The sequence below is a fragment of the Trypanosoma cruzi genome, genomic scaffold (assembly GCF_000209065.1).
Source record: "Trypanosoma cruzi strain CL Brener 1047053517067 genomic scaffold, whole genome shotgun sequence".
Lineage (NCBI taxonomy): Eukaryota > Euglenozoa > Kinetoplastea > Trypanosomatida > Trypanosomatidae > Trypanosoma > Trypanosoma cruzi.
In genome coordinates this window covers 153057-163492 of record NW_001849473.1, presented here as the reverse complement: position 1 = coordinate 163492, position 10436 = coordinate 153057, and the positions used below count along the sequence as shown (strand labels likewise).

Below are 10436 nucleotides of genomic sequence, written 5' to 3'. Positions count from 1 at the left end.
ATGAACAGCGCACCGGGAACACACAACGGCTGTCACCACCAGCAGCAGGAGTCACGGCGGGTGTGTCGTTATTCACTCGTCAGCACACACCGAGCTGCGCCCTCACAAAAAAACAAGCAAACAAACAACAAGCGGGAGGCACGAGAGCACGACCGTCCTTTGCACAGCCCAAGTCCTGCCGCCACTCATCTCACTGTTCTCTCTTCCAGCGCACCCGCTTCTCAACCGCCGGCGCACATCACTCCGCACAGCCGGAGAATCCCTCTTCAGCCGATGGACAGCAAAAAAGACACATCGGCACGCGCAGCAGCTGGACGGGAAGAAATCCGCACTCGTCCCAGGCACCCTCAATGCCACACCACTCACTGGCTGCACGCCGCCAAAATAACGACAGCAACACCTCGACAAGACAAATCGCGGGCTCACGTCTTCCCTCCTCGCGAGGGTAGCCGCAGCCAAAGTCTTGTGTGTGCACGCCTTCTCAGCGTTCACACAGCCCCAAAGCGTTTGCAACATGGCGTGACTGTACTTACATGTGTCTGTGTGTTTGTCAGCGCCTATAATTGCAGAGCAGCTGTGCGGCACAAGAGAGTCCAAAGAAAGCAACGAAACAGAAAAACAGATAGCACACACGCAAATTACTCATATCATCACAAACACACATACGCAGCACGCGGAATGGGTGCACTCAACCACAACACAAGTAAAACAATAAAAGAAAAAAACAAAAAGAAAAAGCCAAAGCGTGGGACGAGCAGCACACACACTCTCATTGCTCCCGTAAAGCAAAACACACACACAGGGAGAGAAAGAGAGAGAGAGAGAGGTCGGCCACCCAATGCAATGGAAACAAAACAAAAAACAGTTACGGTGCTCCGCCCATGCGGCCAGGCAGGACGGCAGCGGTGCGTGTCGTGCAAAAGAGAGCACCAACGGGCCTGCATGGGTGTGCATGCATATATATACAATGGGCACATTATGTGTGTGCTTCGTGGGATGAGGTGAGGGCGAGAGTCCATGCAAGGGGACACACACACAGAGAGAGAAGGACGACTGTGTGTGCGGGCTGTGCATGGCTTTCTCACCCACTCTCACGCGGCCACCACCGCAGCCGCGGCCGCACACGCAAGAAGAAGCAAAAGAGGGGAGGTGGTGAAGTGGGAGACAGCGGTGCTGCCGTCAATGTCGCCAGGCGTCGCCGTGTTATTTCCCTTGGCGGTGGTGACATTATCTTTTGAGGTTTCTTCTCCTGCTTGAACTTCCGTTGTTGGTGATGGTTCTGCGGAGGATGCTCGTGGAGTTGTTTGTTTTACTGGTGGGTTGCTGGTATCAGGCGTTGGGCTTGTAGTGGATTTCAGTCCCACGTCTCTCTTCTCTTTCTCATTTCCAATTGCATCTCCACCACCATCCGGAATTTCTGCCGCTTCTTCTGAAGTAGAGGAGCCCTGTTTTGCTTTGGATTCTGATCTCTCCTTTGGCTGCTCGTTGGGCACTGCGGTTCCAAGTGACATTTTTTCCGAGTGCCGAGCACCTTCTGAAGATTGCGAGTCCTGAGTGGATGGTGTATCAAGGGCAGAAGATAAAGAAGTGCCAGCCGTAGAAAGAGGAGAACCCAAAGAGTCCCCTCGAGAACTGCCACCATCTCCTCCACTACTTCCACCAGCGGAACCCAAACTGTCAACAGCAGATTGATTCACACCATCAGAAGCAGAAATCTTCAAATTGGAACCCCCAACTCCCTTAGGACCTCCAACAGAACTGTCAGCACCAGAACTGCCACCAGGTTGGCCTCGATCAGATGCTGGTGGTGACGTTGCCGGTAGTGACTGTGGCGGTTTTACGGCTTGACCCGTTTCTCCCTCCTGTCCTGGTGTTTGTTCTTTTCCTGGTCCTGTTGCTTCCTCACTTGTTGGCATTTCGTCTGCTGATGTTTTTGGAGATGGGTCCCCTTGGGCTTCCATTAGGGCTTTGCGTCCCCGTGTTCCTTCTGAAGCATCTTGCGATTGTTCTTTTCCATTTCTTCTTGGTTCTGCATTTTCCGGCTCTTTTTCTTCTAATTTTCCTTCTTTTACTTCCATCCCATCATTATCTGTTGACGGTTGTTCGACAGAACCTTTTTGAGGGATGGCGTTATTTAATTCTTGCGCATCCGACGGTTTTTCTGATGTGTTTAACACTCCATCGTTTGGCTTTGGTATGTTTGGATCTTCTGCATGACCGACTTGAGATGCAGACTGTGATCCCCTCGGCAATTTGTCTGTTATTTCTTTAATACCATCAGAACCCTCCGCCACCACCACCATTGCAGCACCGCACCACAGCACGCAGAGAGCATACACCAGCAGCACACGGCCAGTCATCATCATCGCCATCATCACTCCTGTCACTTGCGTGTAGCCTTCAGCACAAACTAACTCCCCGTCAACGCAGAGCAAAAGCAAAGGGAAAGACAATTCACTCAACCACGCACCGTCCCATCCAGCAATGAGAGTCACGCACCACAACAACAATTAGGTGGGCGCGGTTCAACAACAACCGAAACAAAATAAAAGAGGAGCGTTCCTCGCCGTGCACCGTTCCTCACACTCCCACAGTCACTATTACTGTTGTTCCCTCTCCTCAGGCTCACACAGGCACGCCTCGCTCACTTCAACACGCGCCCCTCCCAGCACACGCAGTCCGTCATGCGCTCCCGCTGCGCCGCAACGTACGCCACCTTCTCCCAACCAAACAGCTCCGTGTCCTCCACGTCTCTTACAATCGCCGGCATGCCCCGGCCGCGCAACACCCACAGCGCCACAATGTCGTGCCGCCTCTCCTCCCCAATGATGAGCGCAACGCCCAACGCGTACTGGCGCACGTGCTCCATGCGCTGCAGCCACACGCGGATCAGGTTGGCCGTCATGCATTGCAACTTGTTGTTTACCTTATACTTATGGCGGCACCACAACGTCGTGTAGCCGGCGGCGTCTCACACTCAAAGTGAGGCACGGCGCACACCATCCGCTCCCCTCCGAGTGCACTCATCAGGCCGGCGCCCAGTCATCCCCGTGCCACCGCAAAGGGGAACAAACAATCTTCGTCGCGGACCATCGGTGCCTCTAGCAAAAGAAATGGAAGCATGTCAGCAGCACAGCCAGCAGAAAGACACTCAACAGAACACGGTGACAAAAAATGGCAGTGGACACGGCAACAACAAAAACAAGCCGCAGGGATTTACCAAAGAAAAACAAAAAACACAAAAACACAAAAAAAAAAAGGGTGAGAGTCTAGCGTGGCTTCACAAAAGTAAAAGAAAAAAAAAAAATAGTGAAGTTTGATTCGGCAGGACTTTTATTTTATTTGCCAAGCAGCACAAAACAATCGTGTGCTTGTGTAAACGCATATTGCTCGCAACAAGAAAGAAAACTTACATTTAAAAAAAGATTGTACTGTTCCACCAGCCCACACAACATTCTTCACATTTCATGCGGCATCCAGCCTGTTCCTCCAATCCTCCTTTCGTGCAGTCCGTGGGACGCACAGCCGCGGAGCCGGTACCGCGTGTGGGCAAAAGAAAAAACAACCAAGAGGATGAAACACTTCGCTCATTACAGTTTGCAGCAATCGACCATAAAAAAAAAACCGACAGTACTTACTACTCCAGCTGAACTGCATTAAAAAGTAAAAGCATTGAAACAGGATCAGTAAAAAACTAAAAAAAACGGTGCTATAAAAAAGGGAGGGCAACGCGGCATGTATTCTCCGTGAGGAGTCGCAGATCCAAACTCTGTGGCTCAGAAGACTGCCACCACCCAAATACAATCCCAGAAGAAGCAGCAACACACAATAGACGCACACACGCACGGTGTTGTTGCTGCCTAAATCACGCAGTGTCAATTTCACGTCGTTGAGAGAGGCGAGGCGGTTGTCGGGACTCACGCCGCTCCACACCCTGCGAGGTGACTGTTTGTAGTGGGGATTCGTGTCCAGGGGCGTGGTGCTCATTCATTTCTCTTCTGTAATATCCTCAGCAACGTGCTCTCTGACGCTTTCAACTACTCGAACCCTCTCAGATGGTGTCGGAGCCGCTTTTCTCGTCGGAACGGGAACCCTGTCCTTGAGTGCACGCATCGCAGTGGAGTTCAGTGGGCAGTTGTACAGAAAGACATTCGTCAGCGTCACATGAGATTAGTGCCCAACGCACGCGTCAAAGCAAAACCTCAGGACCTCAGGTGGCTTCTCGCCCGTTAACAGCACCTCTTCCTTCCCCAGCGACTGACCATCAATGTGCACAGAGGCCTTGTTGCCTTGCAGCATAAGTGTCACTTGGTATTCTTTCCTCGGCTCCCAAGTGCTGCTCCGTGTTGTTGTCTTGCCTTCGAACGTCGTCTCCCACTTCTTCTTGTGGCTGTACGACAGTCCCATGGTATGACTGGACTCAGTGTCCGCCAGCATCGCAGTCAGTAGAGGAGTGCTCCCGCTCGGAGCCTCTTCGATGGTCACCGACGCTACAAGTGTGAAGTAGTGGCTCAAAGATACATGACGCACATTATCACCCCGAGTGTTCACAGGCCATATTGCCCCGGACTCAAGTCCCGTCAGTTGAAACCCATCGTTGTCCTTCGCTGCATTCGTCACCGTTGCATTCAGGCAAAGGTACTCGTCGTTCCACCTGTCGTCACTGGCCGATGCGTTTGAAAAAACTGCCACCAGCCACGCCGTGGGTATAGACAAGCTGGAGAAGAAAATGTCCTTTTGCGTCCAAGTACTGAGGACGGACCTGACCGCACTCTGTTCCTCCGTCAGGCGGCAAAGTGAGATGAGACGGCCCTCACCGTTGCCCCTCCGTCGTAAAAGATGCAAACTTCCATCCGAGTGCAGCAGGGTGCTGGCAAGCTCCCAATTCACATCATCCTCCACGGCAACCGGTCCAACAGAAAAAGTGTGGTTGTTTTCCGTGACCCAAAGGCAGAGCGCAGTGGCCCTCTTCTTCCCCGAGGCGTGCCCTCTCTGAGTGTACAGCATGACCTTCCTTTCCTCAATGGTCGCGGTAATGAGGGCATCCACACGCAGGCTTTCCTTCTGGGAGAATTCTGTTTTATGACCCACACGGCTGGGAGTGTCCCAATGGCCTCCGTCCACGTTCTCCCCATGTCACGCGACTCGTACACCCTCTGGCCATTCTCGCAATCAACAATCATGAGAAGTGATCCCTCCCATTCGGTGATGCGGGGTTTAAGGCATTTCGCAGAGGAAATGTCCTCAGAGAGCGCCCAGGCACTGCCGTTGTCCGTCGAGTAAATGATCATGGAGCAAACGTCTTCTGCTTCATCCACCGCCGTCAGAGGAAACACAAGCGTGCCATCCTCCATCACAACACCTGCGCCACCAGAAGCAATAAACTCCGTCCATTCACCTTCGTGAGAAGCAGAAGAGATCAGTTTCGGGAGTGGTTTGGGGTCGCCCCATTTGATCCGTCCACTCTGCTTGCCACCCGTGGGCTTCGTGAAATCACCCACAAACAGTTTCAGCTCCAAGCCGCCCTCTCTCCAACACCCACCTTCGTATGACACATCAGAGCTTCCAGTAAGAAGAAACACTCCGTCGCCCTTCGTGATTGCGGTAGTGCAGAGCACAACACCCAAAGTCTCCTCTCCCTCCGCTGCACCAAGCACAGTGTGTGCCCTCCATGTATCTTTTTATTGACCTCACCAACAACAGCGGACCAATTCCACGCAGAGTCGATATACCCCGCAACCACATCAGAAGAAAAGGGCTTACTTAATTGACCACCTTGATATTCGGCATCCATGCAACCTTCAAAGAAAACAGCAATTACTCCACCAGCACTGACGAGAGAGGGTGAAACAAATGAATCCCTCGCCGTAACTGGAACAATCCCATCTGTCGGCTGCACCAGCGTCGTCTGCGCCACAAATAGATCGACTCCCTGCGGCAACTCAACATTTATTGAACCACTCATCGCATCATCAATGGGATTCCCCTTCGGCTCGGTGACAGGCGTGGGCCTTCTTTCGGATGGTGTCGGAGCCACATTGATATTTTAAACGTAAGCAAACTCAGGCCTCGTCTCGGACGTGTTGGTCGCCGTGTTGGATGCGGGACTCGGATCGACGGTGTTGGATGCGTCAGCCGCGGCAGACTGTCGCCAATCCTCGTTTTGGCGTGACGGCTCAGCATCAACTTGCGGCGCAGTTGTCCCACCAGATTTTGTGTCATCCTTCCCTTCACGGGGTGGCGGCAACTGACAGATGCCCGTCCGGTCAGCATCGCTGCTCCGTGCAGGCGGATGGATGGTTCCATCGGGAGAAAATTGTCGCCACCACAATTCATAAGGGCCGGCGTATTTAAGTGTCGTCACATTCATCGTGAAGGCAACGGTGGCCCCTTCCTCTTTCGTTGCACAGCTGGCAGCACAGTTGCTACATGTGTGCACCGCATTGACCGCATGGCACACAGCACCCAGCTCACCATTCCTGCCATGCATGCGCACATCAAAGCCACTGAAAGTATAATTCTCATGCTGAGCCTCAGCACTGGCAGCAGAACACTTCTTCCATGCCCACACACACACACACACACGCACGCGATACCTCAGGCTGCCGTCACTCGGAGCACACGACACATCCACCGGCACAACCACCGCATCCGCATCACCAGATACATGTCCAGGACTCCCAGCAGCTGTCACAGAAACGGACAAGCAGCAGCACGAGAGCGCAAGGACCAACACGGCGCCGCACCGTCACCATCGTCATCATCGCTGTCATCATCACCCGTGGTGTAGTCGCTGAAGTCAGTGAGCTGATCCGTGAGCCAGAAGGAAAAGAATGCAACAAGAGGGAGAGGGACGGAGTGCAGCGGATACAGCGAGAGAGAGCAGACAACATGAGGTGAAGGCAGCAGGCCCAGCCGCACAGTTCACACACCACGAGACGGCATCCACGCAAGGAAGGCAAACAACGCCAGCAGCCAACCACCATGCAGGAGGAGAAGATATCCACCACCATCTCCACCCAGCTCATTCCTGCAGCCCCAGGGAAATGGCAAAAACCCGCGGCCACCACACAACGCACACGCGCAACCGAACCCTCATCCATCCACGACGCGGCACAAAAATTCCTGCCATCCCGCCCTCAATGGGACACAGAGCCCAACTCAACGCAGTCACACGCAGTGCATTACACCCGCAGGGAAAGAGACTCGGGCTGCGCACTCCATCTCCCTCTTCCCTTCTCCTCATGGCCACGGAAGAAGACAACAGCCGCCACACACAACTGCCACCATGCACTACAAAAGGTGCATTCAAATACACTGCAATGTGCATCTTGTGTGTGTGTGGTTGTGTGTGCCTGCAGAAACACAAAGCAAAGAAGAAAAAGAAGAGCAACAAATATAAACGCACAAACTAAAATGTACAGCAGAGACGCGTGGCGAAACAACAAGAAGAAGACCGCTCAAACTCATGACTGCACTGCAGCCCAAGCAGTGTTAATTCACACAAGATTTATTTAAAAAAAAAAACGTTTCCCTTCATCTTACACAAACCCCATCACACAAAATAATTATAAATGAAAAAGAAATCGTCCACTACTGTTCCACACAAATTTAAAAATAGAAAATTCGCCTGGCTGCCGTGTGGCCACACCAAACTGTCTGTATATATTTTGCCCGGAAAAGAAAATTAAAAAGATGGTTGCGTGTGCTTCAACCGTCTGACCCTCTGTGTGTCCGCGCATCGCTTATATTTCATGGGGTCATCTGCGTGTTGCTGCTCCCCTCAGCCCTCTCATCGGCGCGTGAGTGCGGCCCGCAGAGCTCAGTCACTCGTGTGTGTGTGGGGACTGAGAGAAGCACGCAGACATGACGGGAGTCGCGTCACTCCATCGGGAGAGTGAGCGCAGCAAAAAAAAAAAACATCAGGAGGGGAAAAGAAATGCTGACGGGACTGCCAGCGCGTGAAATGCACAAGCAAAGCAAAAAAAAATCTTAAAAACACGGTGGCAGGGTTTGGCTGTGTGTGACGCTGCGGGTGTCTGCCCGCCCTGGCCGCAAAGAAACAAAACAAGAGGAAAAGAAATGTGTGCTCCGCCCACAGGCCCTCGTCGCACGCCCACACGTCACGGCTCCCTCAGCGCGCCGTTCGTCGCGGCCCCTCCTCATGCGTGCAGCAGGCGAGGCGCACAGGGCCGTCGTCATGAGCGTGTCGGTAGGTGTGCGGGTGGAGCAGTTGGGCGGGAAACACACGGCACCCCTCACAGGAAGAGTGCAGAAGAAACAATTAAAAGAGGGAAGAGTAGAAAAGAAAAGACGTCCATATTGATTGCCCCCAAAAGCAAAAAAAAAGGGATGGGGGACGAGGAAGTTTAAAAAAGAAAAGCAATAAAAAAAACGCACACTCGCACACACACACAAAAAAAAAAAAAAAAAAAAAAAAAGGGAAAAAAGGAAAAATCACACACAGAAAAAAAGCAAAAAATTTGTCTTTTACGGAGAATAATTCATTACCAAGAGTTTGTGCGCCGGTGGTGGGGAAGGACTGAAGGGTTCCACACTGAAGCGACAAACTCCTCACAGAGCGGCAAACCCCCACAATCCCAACACAAGAAGCAGCAGCAGCATCCTGATCTCACGCATGGTGCCGGCATCACTATTATTTTCCTGCGGCAAATTTCCAAGTTTGCTGCTGGGTGCCGTAGCATTTAGTTCCCTGACCCGTGGCTGGAATTCTTCCTGCCCATATGTTCCTCCCGCCGTCTCCCCATTCTCACCACTGCTCCCCATCAACGATTCCTTTCTCGTCTGCTGTGGTTCGCCAGGAGAAGACTGGGAGACGGCTCCCTGCGCAAGTGGTCCACTTACCGCTTTTGAAAGAGTTTCCTCCGCCGCCGTGCTTCGCTCTTCCAGCTTTGAAATAAGAACTTTATTTGCATTAAGCGCATTAATTTCAGTGTCATCCAACGGGCGGTTGTACAACAGAACGTTCGTCACAGTCACAGACACGACTTCTCGGCTTTCTGTGTTGCCTGTGCTGCCTCCATCGCCTCCAATGTAGAAGTGTGATATCCCTTTGGGATCAGCATTTTCCAATTCACATTGCACATTCCCCACACGCTGACCATCAACGTACGCGGAGCCCTGTTTCCCGTTCTGTAGCACAATGGCAACCTGGTGCGTTGCATCTGTCCCCCACGTGCCGCTGAGAGCATTGCGCGTTCCGCCACTCTGCAGCAATTCCCACTTCCTTTCTTTGTTGTACGAAAGTCCCAGGAATACAGTACTCTTACCACCATTCATCTTCTTCACACCCATCAAAGGAATAGGGGTAACTCCCTCCGGCGCCTTGTGGATGGACACCGTCGCCACAAGAGTGAAGTTGTAATTCGCAAAGTGGTACAGCTGATTCTCCCCTTGCTTGCCAACGGGCCACTCAGCCCCTGCGCCACGCCCTGTAAACGTCACGCCATTTCCCGTCCCAACACCGCTCGTTACTGTGGCGTTCACCCCGAGGTACTCGTCCCTCCACGTGCTCCCAGAGAAGTTGCCGGACAAAAAGCCAACCAGCCCAGCCGTGATCTTATCAGTAGTGCAGGCATTGCCAGTTGAGCGATCCTCCTGAGCAATTAAAGAGGTGCACAGCTGAGAGACACGTTCGTCCACCTTCTTCCAGGTCGTCAGCACCTCCTTCACCCGCTCCAGCTGCGCAGTCAGAAGCACAGAGACCATACCGAGTGATGATTCCCCACCGCCCTTCTTCTCGTACAGTGCAATCAACTTCTCATTATTATTATTTCCACCACTTTTGTACAACAGGGAGCTGGCGGCAACGTCGTTATCGTTCCCGGATACCGGGCCAATGTCAGCAATGTGCGTATTGTCCGTTAGCCAAAGATGGAGCTCAACTTTTTCATTGCCTTTTCCTTCATTCTCAGGATACACCGGCAGAGTAACGAGCATCACGTCCTTTTCCTCAATCCTCGCTGTGGTGAACCCGCTTCGAACGCCCTTCGCATGTCCCGTGTGTTCGCTGCCCCACACGCGCGAGAGGGTCCCGAGTGCCTCCGTCCACGACTCCGTTAGAGTAAACTCATATACCCTGCGGCGGCCATCATCACATGCAGTCATCATCATGAGTTTTCCCTTCCACTCCACGACGGAGGGATCACTGCAGCCATCGTCAGACATCTCCCTCGATACAACCCAACCCGCAGTGTCCGAGGAGTACATAATCAGCGAAACGGCTTTCCCATCCTCTTTTGTGCCTTCCACTGGAAACAAGAGAGTATCGCCTTTTGTCTTAATACCCGATCCGCCGCCGCCTAACAGCCCTGTCAAGAATTTTTTCTCTCTGCCGCTAGAAATCCATGGGAGATCGTAAGTATCTTTCCATTGTATTCTATTGGTACTGCCTTCTTCATTACCGACGTTACCTT

General features: G+C 52.5%; 2 protein-coding genes and 2 pseudogenes across 2 annotated transcripts, besides 8 other annotated features; all 4 read right to left on the bottom strand.

Annotated features, from left to right (window-relative positions):
- Positions 1 to 2895: part of a sequence feature (heterozygous, Esmeraldo-like haplotype) that runs on past the window's edge.
- Positions 801 to 826: a microsatellite.
- Positions 1092 to 2375, bottom strand: Tc00.1047053511197.60 (mucin-associated surface protein (MASP), putative; the record flags this gene model as incomplete). The annotated part of the gene is made up of 1 exon (XM_801320.1): positions 1092 to 2375. One exon carries the CDS (start codon positions 2373 to 2375, stop codon positions 1092 to 1094), a length of 1284 nt encoding a protein of 427 aa, XP_806413.1.
- Positions 2601 to 3008, bottom strand: Tc00.1047053511197.50 (annotated as a pseudogene).
- Positions 2896 to 3641: a sequence feature (haploid, Esmeraldo-like haplotype).
- Positions 3222 to 3259: a sequence feature (T-rich).
- Positions 3642 to 7755: a sequence feature (areas not merged during assembly with more than two copies in the genome that could not be assigned to a particular haplotype).
- Positions 3889 to 6213, bottom strand: Tc00.1047053511197.40 (annotated as a pseudogene).
- Positions 6567 to 6589: a microsatellite.
- Positions 7756 to 10436: a sequence feature (heterozygous, Esmeraldo-like haplotype).
- Positions 8417 to 8457: a microsatellite.
- Positions 8575 to 10436, bottom strand: Tc00.1047053511197.10 (trans-sialidase, putative; the record flags this gene model as incomplete). Its single annotated transcript, XM_801319.1, has 1 exon — positions 8575 to 10436. A coding segment is annotated over one exon (1862 nt), but the record flags the coding sequence as incomplete, so codon positions are not given.